Source organism: Girardinichthys multiradiatus, chromosome 20 (genome assembly GCF_021462225.1).
Source record: "Girardinichthys multiradiatus isolate DD_20200921_A chromosome 20, DD_fGirMul_XY1, whole genome shotgun sequence".
NCBI lineage: Eukaryota > Metazoa > Chordata > Actinopteri > Cyprinodontiformes > Goodeidae > Girardinichthys > Girardinichthys multiradiatus.
Genome location: NC_061812.1, coordinates 45,864,514 through 45,888,361, shown reverse-complemented (window position 1 = coordinate 45,888,361; position 23,848 = coordinate 45,864,514). Strand labels below are relative to the sequence as shown.

Here is a 23,848-nt window from a genome sequence, read left to right as displayed (position 1 = left end):
TCAGCGTTCTAGAGATTACTGTCAGCTTTCTGCACACTGGCGTCTCGGAACTTTGTTACATGCAGCAAACGTGGGTGTGAGCAAGAGGATCAAAATAACAAGTAAATTAAAACCCTGTTATGATCTTTGGGTGTTTTGCTTTTCAGGCGATAGCATTGGAGAGGCTGGGGATAACATTGGAGAGGCTGGCGATAGCAGCAATTTAAAGTCTTAAAATATTAATATATTGGTATAAATATTAGGCATGTGTTGTTACGGAACTACGCCATCTACCGTCAAAAAAGAGAAAAAGGCATGCTAGTCACTAGTCTCTCCAATGCTATCGCAAGTGAGTATTCTCCTTCTCATTTGCCAGTGCCGGCCGCTCAGTTACTGGCGCCGGGCTATCTTTAATCAGATCAGTAACTGGCTTTGGAATGGACATAGCCTCTTGCAACAAGGAAGTAGCCACCGATGGATGCACAATAGTCTTAGTTTTAGGAACTGATACACAGTCTTAGAACAGTGTTAGTCTTTTCACCTTTGGTATCTAGTTTTTTGTGTAGATTATTCACCTTCCCTAAGTCTGTCAGTTTGCTCTGTTCCACAGCTGTTCTAATCCCCTGATTAGCTCACCGGCATTCAATGTCATGTTCTACTCTTCCCTTAGTGTATAAGCTCACTGGTTGTCATTCCTTTTTTTTTGTGACGGACCCAGTGCAGTGCCAGTTAGGTTTAAGTTTTACTGCCAGTTCACAGCAAAAATAATTTAATCTCAGGGAAAACAAGTAAACTTAAAAGAAAAGCTCTGAATATTTTAAATTGAGATTGTGTCAAAAGATTATAAGCAGTTTTTTATTTTATATACTGTAACATAACTCTCTTGCCACCATTTAGTAGAGTGGTGTATTCTCTTTGAACTTGGAATAATAAATCTTAATTTATCCAGATAAAACGTCATTGATATTTAAAATCTATTTTCCAAGAGGGACCTGCCAAGACAGTACCACCATTTACAAGTATTAACAATCAGATCCATACAGTGACATACATTCATATAGTATTAAAAGCTGAAGTACATAAAAAAAACAAATCAACTAAGTAAAAAATAACTGACTCAAAATACAAGATGCAGTTAATAAAACTCTCTTTTTTGCAGTCTGTCAGTAGTGATTTTAGCTCACATAGTGACATTAGCTCTGTCAGTTTGGAGTCTTGTTGAAATTCATTACAAGCTGAGAGGGCAGCATTGTTAAACACTATTTTACTCAGTTCTGTTTTAACTCTGGGAACAAACATGATGAAAAGCCTGAGAGCACAGTCTATCCCTGGTGTGGGGCCTAGTCATAAACACAGTCAGGTAAAGGGGAAGTAGTTTGAGTATACACTTATAAACAAAAAGTAACATGTGTGTCTGTCTGTAAACAGAAAGGGAAGGATGACCAGGAGCTGCATAGAGATGACCATGATGAACACGATGTTCTTAACCAGTTATAAAACATAGAGCACAATGATACACTGAGACCAGTTTCGTTTTTTTTTTGCTTGGGTGACTTTATAAACAGCATGTCACCATAGTCTAGAAGAGGAAGAAATGTTGCTGAGATTAAATAATCAGATTTGTTGAGAGAATCAAGACATGTTTCTCCCTGCTCTTTGGGAAGAAACCCAGCTTTGACCACACGACTACCATCATTGTTAGTATTGGGTAGATCATTTCTGCACATATTTCCATAGGTAGATAGTACTCTGATTTACCCTTCTTGATTTTGGAGGTAAAACTGAATATCGGCCATCCTCCCTGAGACAAAGATTGCTGGGCTCTTACCCATGCAGCAATCCTCTCATGTTTTAGGGCAGACATCTCTGATGGGAACCAGGGGTTTGTTCTGCTTTTCATTGTACATTTGCAGATTAATGCATGTTTGTCTATAGCTGGAATGAAGGCATTATAAAAATTATTCTAGGCCAGTTCTACATCAGCAATGAGAAAAATTATGTGCTACTCATACTGTATTTCCAGAGATCATGAAGAAGGCCTGTTCACAGATCATACCAATCATTTGGAAAATCTTTGATTGGTACCCCATTCTAATACTAGGACATCCTTACTTCATACTATTGAATGTCACTGTTAATAGAAAAACAAAAGCACTTATCTAATCATGAATAAGGATTTAATCACAATTAATTTTAAATGCCACTTTTGGGATGATTAGGCAGAGCTTTCCTGAATGTTTCTTGTATAATTCTGTAATATATAATGGATATAGATCCATACTTGAAAAATGCAACAGTGTGAAATTTCAGTGAATTTGGGAATTAAAAAAGGTAAATAAAGTAAATAAATTAAGTACACGATGTGTGTGTATAGTAACCAGAGCTTCTCCCTGTAAAGGTTAAGATTAACGTGTCGTTTTACAACATGTTGACTGGTGTGAATTAAATAAAAAAACATCTCACTTAATTCAATTATATAAATCAGCTTATTTAGTTCAAAGAAGTTCCTCAGGCCTTAATGTGATGTCGGTGACATGCTTAGCTTTGGTTGGCTCTCGGCGCCGCTCTACTGTTTCTCTCATAAGCTTTGTACTGCCATGTAATCATGACTTTAAATACAAATTATAGACCTAAAGAGAAGAGACAGCACTCTGCCTCCAAGCTCATACTAAACCAAACAGCAACACATATATCTACACACAGAAAATGTGTGGCTAAATTAAAGGTCTGCTGGAACAGCAAAAGCAACACTAGCACTTCCCAATTTCCAAACTTTTGAGGGATTCCTTTATTCATCTTAACAGCATCTTTGTGTTGCTGTGACTGAACAGCATGGTTTCCAGCTGCTGTTTCAAGTGGGTCCACATCAACTGCGTCAAGCACCAAAATGCTCCGGTACCCGCAGTATCGATGCAGCTAAATGCACAATCGGATGTTATGAGACCAGATAGGTAACTGCCTTTCAGCACAGCAGCGATGAGCAGAATCAGCTTGCTGCGTGTTTGAACGGCTCTGTAGGGTGGAGGGTTTGGTTACTGTTCACTATATGCCATTCATCAGGAGCAGTGTCGGCAATAATAGAAGAAAATGTGACACCAGGGTGTGTATTAGCCGGGTTTCCAATCCGCCCTGTGTGAACGATGCTTTCTGTCTTTCAGAACTGGTTGGACCCCTCCAAAGAGATCAAGAAACAGATCCACAGTGAGTGTCTTTTCTGAGAAGAATATTTTACTGCAAGGCTTTTATAACCTTTTTAAATGCAGCTCCAGTGAAAGCAAGAAATTACAGTGCTGTGAAAAAATGTTTTTCTCCTTACAGATATACTCTGTTTTTGGTATTTTGTCACACTTGAACTTCAGACCAACATTTTTCACATGCCTGGCAAATTTACTTGAAAAATATTTCTGTTGAACCAAGAAGTTTCTTTTTGTAAGAAACGACTTGGTGCCTTTTTTAAAAACATAATAAATAATGTAAAATCAAATCATTTTACTTACATGTTATTAAAACTTTTTAGCCCCTTCTCAAAATTCAGTGGAAGATATTTATTGCCATGACATTGACCATATGCTACTTATAATTGCTGACCAGATGTTTGCATGTTTCCACTGGTATTTTTACAATTTATCTTTGGTGATTAGCTCCAAGATTTGCCATCAGCCTTATCTTTAGCTCCTTCCACATTTTTAGATTCAAGTCTAAACTCTGGCTTGGTCACTCTGGAAATAATTGCTAAGTAATTGTGGAAGCTTTTGGACTCCAGCACACCTCAGTAAGAGCTGCAAAAATAGAAAATATTTAACAGTTGTGAATCTTACCAACAGTAGCCAGCCAAGCAAATTACTACAAGAGCAAATCAACGACTCATCTTGCAGGTCACAAAAGAACCCAGAGCATCTAAAAGCTTGTTCCACTGCACTGAAGGCTGTTTGCTCTTATTGTTTGAAGTCATGCATTTAAATGTTTGGCTCTCACTACATTATCTCGTCTCACAGACTCTCCGTGGCAATTTGCCTTCGCTGTCAAGTTCTATCCTCCAGACCCCTCTCAGCTCACAGAGGACATTACTAGGTAACACGTACACACATACACACACACTCACATTCCCACCTCCCCCAAATTAATAGTTGTAACACCTGAGCTTGTGCAATCAGTGTTGAAAGAATGAATTGCTCCTGTCACCTCTGCAGATGATTGTCCTTTATTTATTTTACTCTGATCTGTGTTTACATAAAGGTATTGTAACAATGCTCAAGGCATATTTGCTCCTATTTCAAAGCTTCCAAAATCCTTCTCTCCTTTTTCATGGATTAGCCCTGGAATGCCTCTTACTGCCTCGGATTAACCAAGCTGAATACCTGTTGGAACCGGCACGGTTGAGGCCGGTTTGATTCCCTAACTCATTCTTTCCCTCACTGTTGTCTCACAGATACTACCTGTGTCTGCAGCTGAGGGATGACATCCTGTCAGGTCGACTGCCGTGCTCGTTTGTCACCCACGCCCTCCTGGGCTCCTACGCCATTCAGGCCGAGCTGGGAGACTATGACCTGGATGACCACGGCTCCGATTACATCAGTGACTTCCGCTTCGCTCCCAATCAGACTCGCGAGCTGGAGGAGAGGGTGATGGAGCTCCACCGAACCTACAAGTAATGACAGGATACAGGATTTTGATCAATCCCCAAATCTCTTGCGGTGATCTGCTGATGGGGTTTCTTGCACTAAAACATGTAATCATGTATATGGCTTCTGATTGATACAGTGACATTACCATTTTGTCTGCCTAGAGATGCTTGCAGTCTGTGCAAAAGCACTTCCTTAGACAGTCTTCATGCTCTGATTTGGAAACTTGGACGTGAATACATCAAGTATTCTTAAAGATTATTCCACCCACAGTCTACATGATTCAGGTTTCATTACTTATGAAATATTTTGATTCGGTTACATATTTTTATACGTGTATTGTTGTTATTCTGCACATAGGGGGATGACGCCTGCTGAGGCTGAAATGAATTTTTTGGAGAATGCAAAGAAGCTGTCTATGTATGGGGTGGACCTCCATCATGCTAAAGTTTGCAGCTTTTTAAATTGTTTAGATATTTACATAAAAGATTGCATTCAGCACTGAAAATAAATGATTTCTTCCTGTTTGCTGCAGGATTCAGAAGGCATTGAAATAATGCTCGGGGTCTGTGCCAACGGCCTGCTAATTTACCGAGATAGACTGAGAATCAACCGTTTCGCATGGCCAAAGATTCTGAAGATTTCATACAAGAGGAGCAACTTCTACATTAAAATAAGACCTGGGGAGGTATGCCATATATGGAGAAGCATTGAAGGCAATTTAGTTTTTGAACAAATACCATAGTTGGACAATGGAGGATTTGTGAAATAGAGCTGACAAGACAGAAACCTGTGAAGCATTAGAAAAACCCAAGAAACACAAACAGCTTGAAAAAGTTGCAATCAGAGGATAACATACACAAACTATGAAAATGAATATTATATTCATTTTGTGATCTTAATGATGCATTTGAACTGCTTTTTTTAGGCAAAATGATGATGCAACACACATCTTCAATGAATTTTAAATGTAAGAATTGGGTACACAACTTAAATCATTTGTGGGTCTTATCTGATCCATACAGAATCAGAATTAAACATCCAAGTTTAAATATATAAGTACACCGCTAATGATATTTAAATAAAGGTCCCTTAGCAAGCTGGATCTCAACCACCAGTACCACCGCTGGCACAAAGGCCCCACAGCATGATGCTGCCATTCCCATGTTCTAGAGCTGTCACGGTGTTCTTAAGTTTTTTAATTGGTCATTGTGGCCAGAAGAATCAGAGAAAGCTAACAGAATGATAAAAGGAAGGCCTACCTCCTAATTCTTCATCCTCATCTGAAATCAACAGCTCAATCGATTAATTAAACTTCAACACACAAGTTTTCCAGCAGGAAAATTATCCCTAATACACATAAAGGCTTTGAAATGAGTTATTCCTGGCTAATTTTAGCCAAGTTCTTGGAAAGTCTTAATATCAAAATCAACAGTATTCAGCAAGAATTAAGGAAATAGCTTATTGATGGTTTTAAAAAAATGTGGGGTCAAGGTGCAAGTTCCTAAGGGACATTTAACCAACTATTATTGTGGGTGGAAGTACATTTTTAAGCCACTAAGTATCATATGAAAAGCCACTTGTGCAACCAAATATTGTTTTCACAATTCACTGAAGTCGTTTGTTGTAAGATCATTCCGCGCTGATAAAAAAAAAAATGGTTCATATTAAATCGAGATCCCATGAAAAATTGCCATGGCATATTGAGCAACAATGTATATTTGATATGTGGTCTTAATGTTTAAGAACAATTTTTTTGTCTTTTCATGTGACCGTATTGGCAAACAATGGCTGGTCTGGCTGCCTTTACTGTGTCAGGGCAAATTTGCTCTGCCATATGGGCAATGGAGGAATATTTGTAAATGCATGTGACTTTGTCTAGTTAGGTAATTGTGAGTGATTGTTATGAGTCCATTATTATGTTTTCAGCTTGAAACCCAGCTGCACCTATGGTTGAGACTTTAATTTTATGTTGGAAAAGGAAACACTGCTTTGCGCTGATGCAGTAAGCTTACAGTGGTTGTCAGTCTGGCTGACAAATCTTGTAACAAAAACATAGAAGAAACATGTTGCTAACTATCCTTGTGTTTTATACAAGTATACTGACTCAGTTTAATGTGCAAAGTGCAAGAAAACAGGATTTGGCTCTCACTTCTAAACACTTGTTAAAATGCCAGGAAGAGTAGTAACCTAAAGGGCGCTATGGTGCTCTTACAATTACTGTGGGCAAGGTGTTCTGTTGTTGACGTGTTGCCTTTTGTGCTAAACATACCATCAGGGATTTTGAACCAAAAGGTCAAGTTTAGTTTTATCATACCATGACATTTTCTTCCACAAGGTTTTGGGAAATTTTAGTCAGGCTAGGATGTTTTCTTGGTAAGATGCTTCTGTCTTGCAACCATACTCCTTAGCCTAGACCTGTGGAGAATACCAGTGATTGCTGTCACAGGTACAACGCAGCTCCCTGAGTGTTGCTGTCTGCTTCTTGGTAACCTCCCTGACCAGTTTCAGTCTTGTCTTTCAATAATTTTGGAGAAAGTCTTTTTAGTGCATGGTGTGTCTTTATATGGTGTCGTGGAACTTTTTGTTATCTTCCTACTGATTACTTTGAACAATTGGATCATTCTGTTCCTTTGGAATCTCTCTGCAAATTATGGCTTTAGCCCAAGGATGCAAAAGTGGAAAAGTCAGAAAAATTAACATTAACCTGAAAAGGTTAATCAGATTCACTACAACTCATGGCAGATCATACCTAACAATGTTGGGTTTTTCAGTTAAATTGCATGGAATAATTGTTTTTGCATCATAAAAGCTGGCATTTTGAAATGACTTTGGAGAGACACTAAATCCTCTGTATTTTTGGAGGCCATAGCAGGCCTGAATGTGTGGTCAGTCATGCTGTAAAAAGATCCTCTCAAAATCCTTCACTTGTGCTCCTCTGCATGGCCAGATCCTGTGTTTTGACCCTCCTTGCTGTGCTGGAAGGCAGTGCATTGTCCCACCCATGCTGAGCCTCGGTGTATTAGTCTGTCTGGATGAGACCCAGTCAAGTGACAGGGCTCCACAGTGAGCTTGTGATTGAGCCAAATAAAGAATCCCTTCAACAAAGCTGCTGCAGCTGCAGTCACAGTTAAATAATGAGAAAGCATGTAAATATAGACAGTGCAAGAGTTTTTTAATCCAGAATATTATCGCATTTTTTTACCCTTTCTTTGCAGAGAACTGCATTTCTGCATTTGCTTTTGTGCTGACCCAACCCCCATCTTTCCTTCACATTTCTCTCTATGTTCATGTGTTTCTCTCCCATCCAGTATGAGCAGTTTGAAAGTACAATCGGTTTTAAGCTTCCTAATCACAGAGCTGCCAAGAGACTGTGGAAGGTCTGCATTGAGCACCACACCTTCTTCCGGTAAGAAACAAATGACTGTAAATTTTCGGATTCAGTGGTCATGTGTGCGCACTAAACATCTGTTTCTGCAGCCACAGTGCCTTCAAATGTAATCATGACTATGGAGGAGATGCAAAGCTCCAAAGCACTGTTGACAGGATAACTGTAATTTGTGCAAGAAGAGGGTAATTGTTATAAGAAAGCCATAAGAAGTGACATTTAAGGTTTAGACTGTGGAAAGCTGACTCTGAACATAACCCTAAACATAACTTATCCACAGTGAATTATGTGGCAGCATCATGCTGTGGTGGTTGCTTTTCTACAGCAGTGACGGGGTAGACGGGAACATGGGTGAAGCTACATACAGAGCATTCCTCGAAAAAAACTTGTTAGAGGCTTCAGAATACTTGAGACTGGGACATAGGTTCACCTTCCAGCAGGACGACAATACTAATAGAGCCAGAGGTGCAATGGAACAGTTAAGATCAAAGCAATTTCAGGTGTTAGAACAGTCCAGTTAAAGTCTTAAAAGCTGCTGTTAACAAATACCCTCTCTTTAATCTGACAGAACTTGAGCTGATTTGATAAATATAAATATACACCACACTTTAAAGATTTTTATTTGGAACGATTAAAAAAATTCATACAACTTTTTTTTCCAGTTCACAATTATTTACAAATTTTTGTTGGTCTGTCATATAAAATACCAGGGGTGTGAATACTTTTCAGGGCACTGAATATGACACAGCCATAGTCAAGGTGTTGTCTTGGCATTAGCTTTGCTGTTAATGTGGTGATGAGCTCTAAATAAATCATATAAAAATCATCTCTACATTGTAAAAATAACAGCTCTTTCATGTGTAAAATTCTTCAGGGGCTGACACCTTCAGGAAAGCAGCCCACATTTAGGCTGCAAATAGCAATACAAATTTATTAGGCAGATTGTCAGAACATGAGTTGTTGTCAAACAAACGTTTGCTGTATTGGAAGGTTTCTAAACATCTCAAAGGATTTACTGGTGATACATTTGAATACGTTTCTAGGCATACACTGTCCACTCAGATTTAAAGAATGCAACTAAACAGACCACAAGAACAATGCATCAACCTTTAAAAAAGTGCCATTTTGGGTCTGATCAAACAACTGATCTGACACTGAGTGAGCACTATTTCACTAGATAAATTAAGAAGTTAATTTCTAAAAGCCACTGGATGGATTTATATTAAAAGGCATTTTGAGCAGCTGTGAAAGAGAAAATGTAGTAAGAGATATAAATAAACTTGTGTCAGTAAATAGCTGTTGGCAATTAATTTGGGATGAAATTGATAGGTTGCCATGGGCATTTACCAAAATGGCCTTGTATTTATTTGTAGAAAGCATCACTGAACACTGTGAAGTATTCACCAATTTACACACACATTTTGACCTTTCTTTTTTGCATTTGACTGTGTATCATGTTTATACAGGTGCATCTCAAAAAATTGAATATCAGGAAAAAAAGTCAGTATTTTTTGTCATTACTCTTAGAAACTCAATATAAAGATTCATAACACAGAGTTTAATATTTCAAGCCTTTATTTCCTGTAATTTTGATGAAAACCTATGAATCATTGTCACCGAAAATTAGAATATTACATAAGATCAATAGAAAAAGACATTTTAAACATAAATGTCAGGCTTCTGAAAAGTCTGTTAATTTCTAAGCGCTTAATACTTGGTTAGGGCTCCTTTTATATGAATTACTGCATCAATGCGGAGTGGCATGGAGGCAATCAGCTGGTGGTTCTGCTGAGGTATATCGGAAGTTTAGGCTGCTTTGATAGCTGGCTTCAGGTCACTTGTATTGTTGGGTCTGTTGTCTTCCATCTTCCTCTTGACAATCCTCCATAGATTACCTATGGGGTTCAGGTCAGGCCAGTTTGTTGGCCAGTCAAGTACAGTAACACCATGGTCTCTGACCCAATGTTCGGTACCTTTGGCAGTGTGTGCAGGTGCAACACTTTCTCTGGTTCAGGAATGGCTTGACATGGGAAATGCAGCATTTGTAGCCCATGCGTGGGATTCATCAGTGCATTGTGGCGCTTAATGCTCTGACTCCAGCCTCAGTCCACTCCCTGTTAAGCTGCCTCAAATTGCTGAATGGCTTTTGCTTGACAATCCCTCTAAGGCTGTGGATATTGCTATTGCTTTTTCCTACCACATTTTTCCTTCCACTAAACTTTGTATGAATATGCTTGAATACAGCACTCTGAGAACAACCATTTTCTTTAGTAATGAGCTTCTGTGGCCTACCCTCCTTTTGTAGGGAGTCAAGGACTGTCTTCTGGACATCTGTCCAGTCAGCTGTCTTCTCCATGATTGTGTAGCCAATCAGAGTGACAGAGTTTAGAGGCTCAGAAGACCTTTACACGTATTTTGAGTTAATTAGCTGATTAGGATGTGACACTATGGGTTTTCAATATTTAACTTTTTTACAATATTCAAATCTTTTGAGATATGCTTGTAGTTCAGTAGGGAAAATGACAGTCTGGCTTTAAATTAGCTTCGTTTTTTTTTTACTCTCTTTTTTTAGCATATAAAAATCTGGTGTTTTTTGTTTTCCCAGCTTGGTTTCTCCAGAGCCTCCTCCGAAGGGCTTCTTGGTGATGGGGTCGAAGTTTCGATACAGTGGAAGGACGCAGGCTCAAACCAGACAGGCCAGCGCTCTCATTGACCGTCCTGCTCCTCACTTTGAGCGTTCCACCAGCAGAAGGTACTTGCTGTCCAGGAGCTTGGATGGGGGTGAGTACATCTGTCTAATAAAGCACGAGATGATCTACAGTGCAGAATTTATCATACCTCTTGAACTTTACTACAGTTCATCACATCACAACCAAAAACTTCAAGGCGTTTTATTGGAATTTTATTTTAGACCAACAAAGTAACACATAACTGTAGCTGAGGGAATGTAATACATGGTTTTAATTATTTTTTACAAACAAAAAATTTTATGTAGTGTGTGATTTGTATTCACCCCCTTTTACTTTGATACCCCTAAATAAAGTCTAGAGCAACCAGACCCCAGAAGTAATCTTACTAGTAAACAGAGTCCACCTTTGTGTAATTTATTCTTAATTTAATAAATGCAGCTGTTCTGTGAAGGCCTTGGAGGTTTGGGAAGAAAGTGCTCTGTAACACATCGCATGTAACACAGTAGCATACAAAGTTTTATCACTGTAGGATCTCTGCTCCTCCCCTTCTGGTTGGTTCTGGCAGCTCATTGTCTGCAGCTGCAACGCATTCTCCTAATGAGCTCATGGGCTTCTTAAGGTAGTTGCTGATACAGACCTTGCTGGAACATAACCTCAGTTATGTGGACTCCTGTGTGTCTGCCTATCCGTCTGTCTGCCTGTCGACCTGCCTATCGGCCTACCTGCCTGCCAACATCTGGTAATACTCCCTCCTAAGGACTGCACTGTAAATATTCTCATCACCAGTACTCTCTCCCTCTCCTTGGATTCCTGGGTTTACCTCCTCCTCCTCTGGCTTCTGGACAACTCCAACTCAGGATTCCTTAAACAAAGTCTACAGTAGAAATAAACCTCATTTACCATCTTATCCTGTGTGCTGAGTCTGTTTCATCCTCTGGTTTTGTTCTACTTCGACTATTTAAGCAATTCATGATAGTATGTTCCAGCAATCTAACATGTCGAAGAACAATTCAGAGGATGAACAGACTTCCTTAAAGGAACGCCTACAATCTACTGAAACCATGCTTCAACAGCTACTGCAACAACAAAGGACTACGGATTCTCATCTCACGGAACTTGGTGGTATGGTTCATGCTTTAAGCGAAAACATAACCAAACTCTCACCTGCCTCTTCCAATTTTCCAGTTCGTTTAGAGAATCCTCAGCCACCCTCAATTCTATCTTCTGGGATCCGAGAGCCTGACCTCCGTCCGTCTGAACTGTTTGATGGTAATCCTAATAACTTTGGTGGTTTTTCTCTCCATTGTGAATTAGCATTTAGTCGTTTCCCCTCCCTTTTCTCTACTGCTGCCTCCAAGATTACTTATATTGTTACCTCGCTAAAGGGATCTGCTCTGTGCTGGGCGCACGCCTATTTGGCATCTAACCCTGTTGAGTCTCTTAGTTATGCCATTTTTTTCAGTCACTTCAAGAGAGTCTTCGATCAACCACTCCAGCAGGAGGCAGCGGCTAAGAAGATACTCACTCTCAAACAGGGAAGGAGAGTGTTGGCGGAGTTCGCCATCAACTTCCGGGTGGCAGCGCAGGAAGTGGGTTGGGATGAAGCGGCACTCAAGGGTATTTTTGTTAATTCCCTTGCAGATCAAGTAAAGGACCATTTGGTTTTGAGAGATGAACCCGAAAGACTGGATGAATTAATCAACTTATCGATCCGCATTGACAACCGTCTAAGAGAGAGACAAACAGAAAGGAACTACAATTCACAGTGGCAGCACTCTCTGGCACCTCGAACCACTTTCCTCGACGCACCCACTTCCTCTTCAGAGGGATCTGTGGAACCGGAGCCAATGCAGATTGGTCACACTCGACTCTCCCCAGAGGAACGACAACGTCGCTTTGAGGGTGGTCTTTGCCTATATTGTGGACGAGGAGGACATTTTATCACAAGATGTCCCAAGAAGGGAAAAGAGAGGGCTCGTCAATAGGTCAGGGGACTTTGATGAGCATATCCCATTCTTCCCCTGTCTCTCGTCTGTGTTTTCTGGTCACTATTATTGTTGGCGAACAGAAGTTTCCTGTTGACGCTTTTATTGATTCTGGTGCTGAACAGAATCTTATTTCCTCGGATCTGGTTGATAAACGTCAAATACCCTCTCAGCCTCTCAACAATTCCCTTTCTGTCACTGGCATCACTGGTCAAACCATGTCTCAAGTGAGATTTAAAGTGCCTCAGCTTCACATCGTCACCTCTGGTAACCATCATGAATGGGGTGAGTTCTTTGTTGTCTCTTCCATCTCTCCACAATTAGTTTTGGGGTTTCCCTGGTTGCAGAAACATAATCCCGCTATTAATTGGATGGAGGGCAGAGTAGAGAGATGGAGTAATTTCTGTCTCCAGAACTGCTTAAGAACTGCTGTCTCTCACTCTTTCAAACAACTCAAACCTTCTGAGCCTGTTGATCTGTCCAAAGTTTCACCTGAATACCACAATCTCGCACCTGTGTTTAGCAAACAAGGGGCTCTTTCTTTACCTCTGCATCACCCCTATGACTGCCCTATTGATCTCCTCCCAGGCGCTCCGCTACCATCCAGCAGACTCTTTAATCTCTCCGGACCCGAGAGAAAGGTCATGAAAGAGTACATTGAGTACATCCCCTGTTGGCGCCGGATTCTTCTTCGTGGGTAAGAAGGACGGCACATTAAGACCTTGTATTGATTATAGAGGATTGAATCAAATCACTATTAAAAATAAATACCCACTACCACTTATTGATTCCATACATGAACAATTACATTCTGCCAAGATCTTCACTAAATTCGACCTGTGCAATGCTTACCATTTGGTCCGGATCCGAGAGGGTGATGAGTGGAAAACGGCTTTCAAAACCCCCCTGGGACATTTTGAGTATTTGGTTATGCCTTTCGGGTTGACTAATGCACCCACTGTTTTTCAGGCTCTTATTAAGGATGTTCTTCATGACTTTCTCAACCTCTTTGTTTTTGTTTATCTGGATGACATTTTGATTTTTTCCCAGGACATAGAACAACATCGCCAGCATGTCAGAACAGTTCTCCAGAGGCTTTTTGAGAATCAACTCTTTGTTAAAGCCGAAAAGTGCGAATTCAGTGTCACATCTGTGTCTTTTTTGGGTTTTATTTTTGAGGCAGGCAGGTACAGAACTGATCCCGAGAAAACCAAGACAGTGGCAGAGTGGCCTACTCCAAATGATCGCAGGCAACTTCAAAGGTTCTTGGGATTTGCAAATTTTTATAGGAGGTTTATAGGGAACTACAGTCAGGTCACTGCACCTCTCACTCAACTCACCTCCTCTCTGAAAACGTTCCATTGGACTCCTGAGGCAGAAAGGGCATTTGGTGAGTTAAAGACTCTATTTTTTTCAGCACCCATATTGACCCATCCTGATCCATGTGCACAATTTATTGTAGAAGTTGATGCTTCTGACATTGGAATAGGGGCTATTCTATCTCAACGGTCTCCTCTGGATGATAAAGTACATCAGTGTGCCTATTTTTCTCGTCGCTTGTCTCCAGCAGAGCAAAATTATGATGTGGGTAACCGTGAACTTTTAGCCATCAAGTTGGCGCTTGATGAATGGCGGCATTGGTTAGAGGGTACTGAAATCCTTTTTCTCATTTGGACTGATCACAAGAACCTCTCCTACATTCAAAATGCCAAGAGACTTAACCTCAGACAAGCCCGTTGGTCTCTGTTTTTTGCTCGTTTTCATTTTTCTATCTCCTACAGACCCGGTTCCAAGAACATTAAGCCTGATGCTCTCTTTCGCCAGTTCTCTCATTCTGACCAACTCAAGACTGAAGCTTCCATCCTACCGGATTCTTGTATTGTGGGCGCCCTCACCTGGGCCATTGAAAAGAACATCAGGGAGGCACAGAGGTCCAAACCTGACCCAGGTACTGGCCCAGTGGGCAAGCTGTTCGTTCCCAACTCTGTTGTCGATAAAGTTCTGGATTGGGTGCACAACAATAAACTGACTTGTCATCCTGGGGTGACTCGTATGATCACATTTACCAAAAGGTTTGGTGGTCTGGTGGCCGACTATGAACCTCAACATTAAAGATTTTGTTGCAGCTTGCCCCACATGTGCTCGAAACAAGAACACTAACACTAAGACAGCCCATTTTGTTCCTTTACCCAAGCTTCCGTCTGCATTGGAGACTGCCCAACTCCTGGTTCTCCACGTTTTCCGCATCCATGGCATACCTTTGGACATTGTTTCTGACCGAGGCCCGCAGTTCATCTCGCAAGTTTGGAAGGAGTTTTGCAAAGCTCTTGGTGCCTCCATAAGTCTTTCGTCTGGATACCACCCCCAATCTAATTGACAGACAGAAAGATGCAACCAGGAACTTGAAGTCGCCTTGAGGTGCATAATAAATGACAACCCCTCTTCTTGGTGCAAACATCTCACATGGATCGAATATGCTCACAACACACATACAGGTCCTTCTCAAAATATTAGCATATTGTGATAAAGTTCATTATTTTCCATAATGTCATGATGAAAATTTTACATTCATATATTTTAGATTCATTGCACACTAACTGAAATATTTCAGGTCTTTTATTGTCTTAATACGGATGATTTTGGCATACAGCTCATGAAAACCCAAAATTCCTATCTCACAAAATTAGCATATCATTAAAAGGGTCTCTAAACGAGCTACGAACCTAATCATCTGAATCAACGAGTTAACTCTAAACACCTGCAAAAGATTCCTGAGGCCTTTAAAACTCCCATCCTGGTTCATCACTCAAAACCCCAATCATGGGTAAGACTGCCGACCTGACTGCTGTCCAGAAGGCCACTATTAACACCCTCAAGCAAGAGGGTAAGACACAGAAAGTAATTTCTGAACGAATAGGCTGTTCCCAGAGTGCTGTATCAAGGCACCTCAGTGGGAAGTCTGTGGGAAGGAAAAAGTGTGGCAGAAAACGCTGCACAACGAGAAGAGGTGACCGGACCCTGAGGAAGATTGTGGAGAAGGGCCGATTCCAGACCTTGAAGGACCTGCGGAAGCAGTGGACTGAGTCTGGAGTAGAAACATCCAGAGCCACCGTGCACAGGCGTGTGCAGGAAATGGGCTACAGGTGCCGCATTCCTCAGACCTGGGCTATAGAGAAGCAGCACTGGACTGTTGCTCAGTGGTCCAAAGTACTTTTTTCGGATGAAAGCAAATTCTGCATGTCATTCAGAAATCAAGGTGCCAGAGTCTGGAGGAGGACTGGGGAGAAGGAAATGCCAAAATGCCAGAAGTCCAGTGTGAAGTACCCACAGTCAGTGATGGTCTGGGGTGCCGTGTCAGCTGCTGGTGTTGGTCCACTGTATTTTATCAAGGGCAGGGTCAATGCAGCTAGCTATCAGGAGATTTTGGAGCACTTCATGCTTCCATCTGCTGAAAAGCTTTATGGAGATGAAGATTTCATTTTTCAGCACGACTTGGCACCTGCTCACAGTGCCAAAACCACTGGTAAATGGTTTACTGACCATGGTATCACTGTGCTCAATTGGCCTGCCAACTCTCCTGATCTGAACCCCATAGAGAATCTGTGGGATATTGTGAAGAGAACGTTGAGAGACTCAAGACCCAACACTCTGGATGAGCTAAAGGCCGCTATCGAAGCATCCTGGGCCTCCATAAGACCTCAGCAGTGCCACAGGCTGATTGCCTCCATGCCACGCCGCATTGAAGCAGTCATTTCTGCCAAAGGATTCCCAACCAAGTATTGAGTGCATAACTGTACATGATTATTTGAAGGTTGACATTTTTTGTATTAAAAACACTTTTCTTTTATTGGTCGGATGAAATATGCTAATTTTGTGAGATAGGAATTTTGGGTTTTCATGAGCTGTATACCAAAATCATCCGTATTAAGACAATAAAAGACCTGAAATATTTCAGTTAGTGTGCAATGAATCTAAAATATATGAATGTTAAATTTTCATCATGACATTATGGAAAATAATGAACTTTATCACAATATGCTAATATTTTGAGAAGGACCTGTACTTCCTCTGCTACTGGTTTGTCCCCCTTTGAGGCTTCACTGGGCTATCTACCTCCGCTGTTTCCCAGTGTTGAATCTGACATCCTGGTCCCCTGTGTTCAGCATTATGTTTCCAGGTGTCGCAGGATCTGGCAACAGACCAGGAGGACCCTCCTACGCACTCTGGAACAAAATAAGAGGTTCACTAACCGTCACCGTTCTGCTGCACCTGTCTACCGCGTCAATCAGAGAGTCTGGCTTTCCACCAGGAATATTAAATTAAAATATACTTCTAGAAAGTTGGCCCCCTGTTTCATTGGCCCTTTTCTCATCGAGAGGATCATCAACCCATCTGCGGTGAGACTCAAACTACCATCTTCCATGCACATTCACCCTACTTTCCATGTTTCCCAGATCAAGCCAGTCTCGGAAAGCCCCCTGAGTCGTCCCACCAAGCTCCCTCCCCCTGCTCGACTCATTGATGACCACCCTGCATATACGGTCAATCGTATCCTGGATGTTCGGCGTAGGGGGCGTGGTTTTCAATATCTTGTGGATTGGGCAGGATATGGACCTGAAGAGAGAACCTGGGTTCCCCGTTCTCACATCCTGGACCCTGCTCTCATCACGTCCTTTTACAAACGCCATCCTGAAAAACGTTCTGGATTACCTGGAGGCAATCGTTGAGGGGAGGGTACTGTAGGATCTCTGCTCCTCCCCTTCTGGTTGGTTCTGGCAGCTCATTGTGTGCAGCTGCAACACATTCTCCTAATGAGCTCATGGGCTTCTTAAGGTAGCTGCTGATACAGACCTTTGCTGGAACATAACCTCAGTTATGTGGACTCCTGTCTGTCTGCCTAGCTGTCTGTCTGTCTGCCTGTCGACCTGCCTATCGACCTACCTGCCTGCCAACATCTGGTAATACTCCCTCCTAAGGACTGCACTGTAAATATTCTCATCACCAGTACTCTCTCCCTCTCCTTGGATTCCTGGGTTTACCTCCTCCTCCTCTGGCTTCTGGACAACTCCAACTCAAGATTCCTTAAACAAAGTCTACAGTAGAAATAAACCTCATTTACCGTCTTATCCTGTGTGCTGAGTCTGTTTCATCCTCTGGTTTTGTTCTACTTCGACTATTTAAGCAATTCATGATAATCACCACCCCAGATCTTTGGGTCATTTTGGTCAGTTCTGACATATGAGCACTGTTGTAGGCCACTGCAACAGAATAAAATTCTAATTGTTACATATAAATTGCAGCAATGACCCAATAATATCATCACTTAACTGCACTATGCAGTTGATTTTCTTACTTCAGGATGCTGGATTCTTGAAGCTGAATCTGAAACGCCTTATGGCATAATTTGTTATCTGACCACTTGAACCTTGACATTTAATTCCTGTTTGGTCAGTTGATCTTTTAACATAAAAAACTATTTTGTGAATTAACAGAAATGTAATATATACAATCAATAATGAATTCCAACCTGTTGATCTCAGCTTGGTTGCAGAACAAGAGCACAGCAAGATTAATACACAGACCCATGATGTTTTTAAAGCACCAGCATACATGGGAAGATGGGACGGCAAGATTAGAGGCTGCAAAGGAAACTAGGTGGAGGTCCAGCAGGACAACAACCACAGTGAAATGGTTTTGATCAAAGTATATATAAGTGTTTGAATTGCTCAGTCAAAGTCCTTACCAAAATCCGATTGACAATCTGTGGCAAGGCTTAAAAATTATGTTGGCAGGTGCTCTGCATCCAGTCTGACTAGGCTTGAGCTATTTGGCAAAAAACATTGGGAAAACATTTGGGAAAAAAACCTGCAGCTATAATTGCTGCAAAAAGTGGCTCTAAAAAGTGTACTCAATACAAATGCATGCTACAGGTTTTTATTTTGAAAACCTTTAGCGAACCGTGCATCATTTTCTTTCCAGTTTACAGATATGTACTGCTTTGTGTTGGTCTGAAAATCCCAATAACTATGTTTAAGTCTGTGGTTATGATGTGACAAAATTAGCTGAAAATATTTTGCAAATCACTGTAGTTTTCTTATCTATCTATTAAAATGGACTTATGGGCATTGGAAATGGATGTTTAGCTTTGCATGAATGAAAATATGTTAAAATAGCAAGTTTAAGTGTCCTCTTTGCACCAATCCCTCATGGTGCCCCCATGGTTCCCCTGTGATGGGCCCACTGGAAGATGGCCTTGCGTCTCTTTTTTTTTTCGGGCTTGGTTCCGACTGGGTCCTACTAGGAGTAACACGGCCAACAGGTGCTCACCAACGAGCCACACCCCCAGGTCTGGCTCCAGGGTGGGCCCCAGCTCTGCCGTACTGGGCGATGTCGTGTGCCTCAATTTACTGGTCCTCATGAAAGCTTCTGAATCACTCTTTGTCTGACTCTTCATCCAGACCATGGCAGACCCTATCAGGGGCATTTAAGCCCCAGACAGCATAGCCTTTGGGATCATTCAAGCACTCAAACCTTTCCACCACGTTAAGGTGGTGGTTCAAGGCCATCTTGTCTATATCAACAAGTCTAGATGAGGATATGTTTAGAACATATTAGTTATACTTTTCTCAAGATATTTTTAAGCATTGTCTCCAGTGAAAAAAACAGCAGCACATACCAGTAGATGTCTTACCGCTAAACGAATGTCTCAACCTTTCCTGCAATGTCCAGCTATCCTTTCAAAACTATATAAGCTCATCTGACAACTCATGTATTGAAACTAAACCTTTCTGAACGAGCAGAGTTCTCACGGCCAGTATCATCCATGTGTGAGAATCACGATGGCCTGTCCCGCCGCAGCGCCAGCGAACAACGTCGACTCCACAGCCCCTCCATGGATGAGCTGGAGACAGAGCTGGAGCCCAGCCTGGAGCAAGACGAAGAAGACAAGGACCAAGAACTGAGCCATGACATGGAGCAAGAGAAAGATCACGATGGCAATGTCACTCCAAGCAGAAAGAAAGAAATCAGGGTAAGAACATTTCAGCTAATTTGAAGACAACTCTGACTTTTTGATGTGCAGGCCTGGCAGGGACTGCTGAGGTGATGATGTAAATAGGTGCAGAATTATAAAGTTCTCAGTACAACTGAGGTTTATCCCACAGGGGCATTACACTGTAGAGGCCTTTGTGGATTTAGCATTTCGCTAACTTTTCTCCTGGCACTCCTATTCACCCAGCTTTAATGCCTGCACTGCATTCTTTATAAATCTTGCTAACAGCTTTACAGTATTTAACCTGTTCTCAGTATGCTACGAAAAGCAGACTGGAGCCTGGCCTTCTGTCTCTAACACTCTTTCTCTGTTCTTCAACCCTTGCTGGCAATAAGGAGGAGGCTGGCTCTCAAGCTAACAGTAAACAGGAGGTATTTGGTGTCTGCGTAATGTTTTTAACCATCCATCAGTAAATCGGTCAGACTGTACTTTATCCCCTAAATGTTCATCTTCCACCAGGTTTTGTGAGGCTATCAGGAAAATCATCAGTGAAAAATCTTAGCTTCATTGCTTAACATGCAAGTTTGTTTTACGGCTGCATGAAAATGGAAATTGTTACATTTCAATATTCAGTTCATTTTATTTATATAATGCCAATTCATAACATGCCATCTCAAAGCAAAAAAAAAAATAAAATAGTCATTTCAGCTCAATCATACATATTCCAAGTCGGGTACATGCATTCCAAATTTATCCTAGTTCAAACAGAGCAGTCAAATTCAGTTTATTATACAAACTGGTTAAAAAGTTTTATATCTAATGAGACCCAGCAGATTACAAGTCATTGACTTGGAAGCTTCACTCCTCCTGGATGAGTATGTGGTGAAAGTAGAGACTCGCTTGCATTGTTGTTGACTTTGGGGCAAACCCTTATACTGAGCATCCAGGGAAGAAACAAGGAGAAACCTCCTGCAGAACCAGGTTCATTGTGAGTGACTCTCTGCCACAACCAAGTAGGGGTTTGAGAAGACAGAGGACGTACACAAAACAACACAGAAGCACTGACTCAGAAGTATTTTCTATGTGAAAGAAAAGTAAAACGTTAAAGGCAGTAGAAGCTCCTTTAGTGGCTTCATCTAGGAGAGAGACAGGGTTAAGCAATAAAAGACAGGGCCAATAGCAAATAATGCAAAATTGGAGAGTAGTAGGGGAGTGTAACTAAGCTAAAATGCATAAACATTGTTAATTTGTATTGCTTGTACTCAGGGGTGAAAGTAGTTTTAAATTATTGCCAGTACTTAGAGGCTGAGCTAGAGCGGGGTGCTGGGGAGGCACTGGGGGCATATATGTGTGTGTATGTATATATATATATATATATATATATATATATATATATATATAACGTGTGTGTGTTAATTGTTACTCTCATCTGTGGACCCCTCTCTCTCTCTTTCTCTCTCTCAGCAAAGTCCAAACTCAAGCTAATTAAAACGTATCAATATTTTCCCGTCTTTTGAACAAATAAGTTATTGTTCTCTGCATTGTGGTCAAGTTTTGATTTCATTTAAATAAAACATTTGACAGTTCGGTTGTTTTCAAGGTTTTTATTTAAAAGTCTGTAGATGCTAAGTGATTTGTAGTTCGTCCTGTCCTAATACAAGCGGCGTTTTTTTATGTCTGTGCACCATCTGTGTAAAATCTCGCAGTCCATTAAATCGAACGCAGTGATCTCCTCAGCAACCGTTTTGTTTTGGAGGTAAGCGCGCAAGATGGCGCCGCAGATGGTCGCCTCGGCGTGTTGGTGCGCATTGTTTTGTTTTGTTTTTTGCTTTAAAACGGTCTTCTGTGATGGTACCCGGAACTCTCTCACCAGAGAAGAACTCATGAACATCAGGGCTACTACACCAGAGGAGTTATTTCCAACTTTTCTGCCTACTGCTCTGGAATTTTTGGACATTCTGGTCAAAGGTGCGCTCACCTTTGTTCACGCAGTGAAACGCCGGAAGAGAGGGAAACGGGCTGGGGTGCTGGTACGACTTCGCCAGCGTGGACTATGAACACCGTTACCTGGAATATTTCTCTCTAACGTGCGCTCCCTTCCCAACAAAATTGAGGAACTACAACTGCTGTTGGGGAAAAACAGGGACTTTTATTCATCGGCAGTTTTGTGCTTCATGGAGACGTGGCTGTGTGGATTAATACCGGACTCTGCGCTGCAGCTGGCAGGATTCCAGCTCTACAGAGCGGACAGAGACACGGAACTCTCCGGCAAAGCGAAAGGTGGAGGAATCTGTTTTTACCTCAACAGTGGTTGGTGCAACGACGTGACAGTGATTCAGCAGCACTGTTCTCCAGACCTGGAATCCTTCATCATAAACTGTAAGCCTTTCTATTCCCCCCGTGAGTTCGCTTCGTTCATCCTGGTCGGTGTTTACATCCCGCCGCAAGCTAGCGTGCAGGTCGCACAGCGCATGCTCGCCGACCAGATACTGAGTGTGGAGCGGACCAACCCGGACTCCTTAGTAATCGTCGCTGGTGACTTTAACAAAGGTAATCTCACCCACGAACTCCCCAAATATAGACAGTTTATAAAATGTCCGACCAGAGAGGACAACATTCTGGATCACTGTTACACCACCATCAGAGACGCTTATCAAGCCGTCCCACGTGCTGCACTGGGCCAATCCGACCACATCATGGTCCACCTGATTCCTGCATACAGGCAGAAACTAAAGCTCTGCAAACCTGTTGTGAGGACGACAAGGACGTGGAGCAGTGAGGCTGTGGAGAATCTTCAGGCGTGTTTAGGCTGTACAGACTGGGATGTGTTCAGGACTACTACCAACAGTCTGGACGAGTACACAGAGGCTGTGACTTCCTACATCAGCTTCTGTGAGGACAGCTGTGTACCATCATGCACCAGGGTGAGTTACAACAATGACAAACCCTGGTTCACAGCTAAACTCAGAAGGTTAAGACTGGATAAGGAAAAGGCCTTCAGGAGTGGGGACAAAGACATATACAGAGAGGCAAAGTACAAGTTTGGCAAGGCAGTGAAAGAGGCCAAACGACTGTACTCTGAGAAGCTCCAAAACCAGTTCTCAGCCAACGACTCTGCGTCTGTCTGGAAAGGGCTCACGCAAATCACCAACTACAAGCCGAAAGCCCCCCACTCCATCAACGACCGACGCCTCGCCAACAACCTGAACGAGTTCTACTGCCGCTTTGAAAGACAAAGGGACAGTCCTGCAACCATCCCCCATGACACCCCCCAACAGCTGCAGCCACAATCCACCACCCCCATCTCTCCAACCTCAAGAGGGGCCTTGGCACCTCCAACCCCCACCCTGAAGTTCCCCCCCACCAGCCCCCTACCCACGCCGAGGACGGCTCTTTCCATCCAGGAGAGGGACGTAAACAAACTCTTCAGGAGACAGAACCCCCGGAAAGCTGCTGGTCCGGATTCTGTCTCACCAGCCAGCCTGAAGCACTGCGCTGATCAGCTGTCTCCAGTCTTCACAGACATTTTTAACACCTCACTGGAGACATGTCATGTGCCAGCCTGCTTCAAGTCCTCCACCATCGTCCCTGTTCCCAAGAAGCCAAGGACCACAGGGCTTAATGACTTCAGACCCGTCGCCCTGACCTCTGTGGTGATGAAGTCCTTTGAGCGCCTTGTCCTCTCACACCTAAAAGACATCACCGACCCCCTCCTGGACCCCCTGCAGTTTGCCTACAGAGCCAACAGGTCTGTAGATGATGCAGTCAACCTAGCCCTTCACTTCATCCTCTGGCACCTGGACTCCACAGGAACCTATGCCAGGATCCTGTTTGTGGATTTCAGCTCTGCCTTCAACACCATCATCCCAGCTCTGCTCCAGGAGAAACTCTCCCAGCTGAGTGTGCCCGACTCCACCTGTAGGTGGATAACTGACTTCCTGTCAGACAGGAAGCAGTGCGTGAGGCTGGGGAAGCACGTCTCTGACTCCCTGACCATCAGAACCGGTTCCCCCCAAGGCTGTGTTCTCTCTCCTCTGCTCTTCTCCCTGTACACCAACAGCTGCACCTCCAGTCACCAGTCTGTCAAGCTTCTGAAGTTTGCGGACGACACCACCCTGATCGGACTCATCTCTGATGGTGACGAGTCCGCGTACAGATGGGAGGTGGACCATCTGTTGGACTGGTGCAGCCAG

At 42.4% G+C, this 23,848-nt stretch overlaps 1 protein-coding gene across 12 annotated transcripts in view; it reads left to right on the top strand.

The window, feature by feature from the left end:
* Positions 1-23,848, top strand: part of LOC124856526 (band 4.1-like protein 1) — a 167,096-nt gene that overhangs the window by 105,811 nt on the left and 37,437 nt on the right. For 10 of the 12 annotated variants that reach the window (XM_047347045.1, XM_047347038.1, XM_047347040.1 and 7 more), the window contains 9 exons: positions 3,138-3,180; positions 3,975-4,050; positions 4,409-4,627; positions 4,962-5,049; positions 5,137-5,289; positions 7,913-8,010; positions 10,595-10,770; positions 19,465-19,694; positions 20,051-20,086. In XM_047347045.1, coding sequence (XP_047203001.1) covers positions 3,138-3,180; positions 3,975-4,050; positions 4,409-4,627; positions 4,962-5,049; positions 5,137-5,289; positions 7,913-8,010; positions 10,595-10,770; positions 19,465-19,694; positions 20,051-20,086 — 1,119 coding nt within the window. The remainder of the gene's footprint in view (positions 1-3,137; positions 3,181-3,974; positions 4,051-4,408; positions 4,628-4,961; positions 5,050-5,136; positions 5,290-7,912; positions 8,011-10,594; positions 10,771-19,464; positions 19,695-20,050; positions 20,087-23,848) is intronic. The other 2 variants (XM_047347041.1, XM_047347039.1) reach the window with 1 other exon arrangement.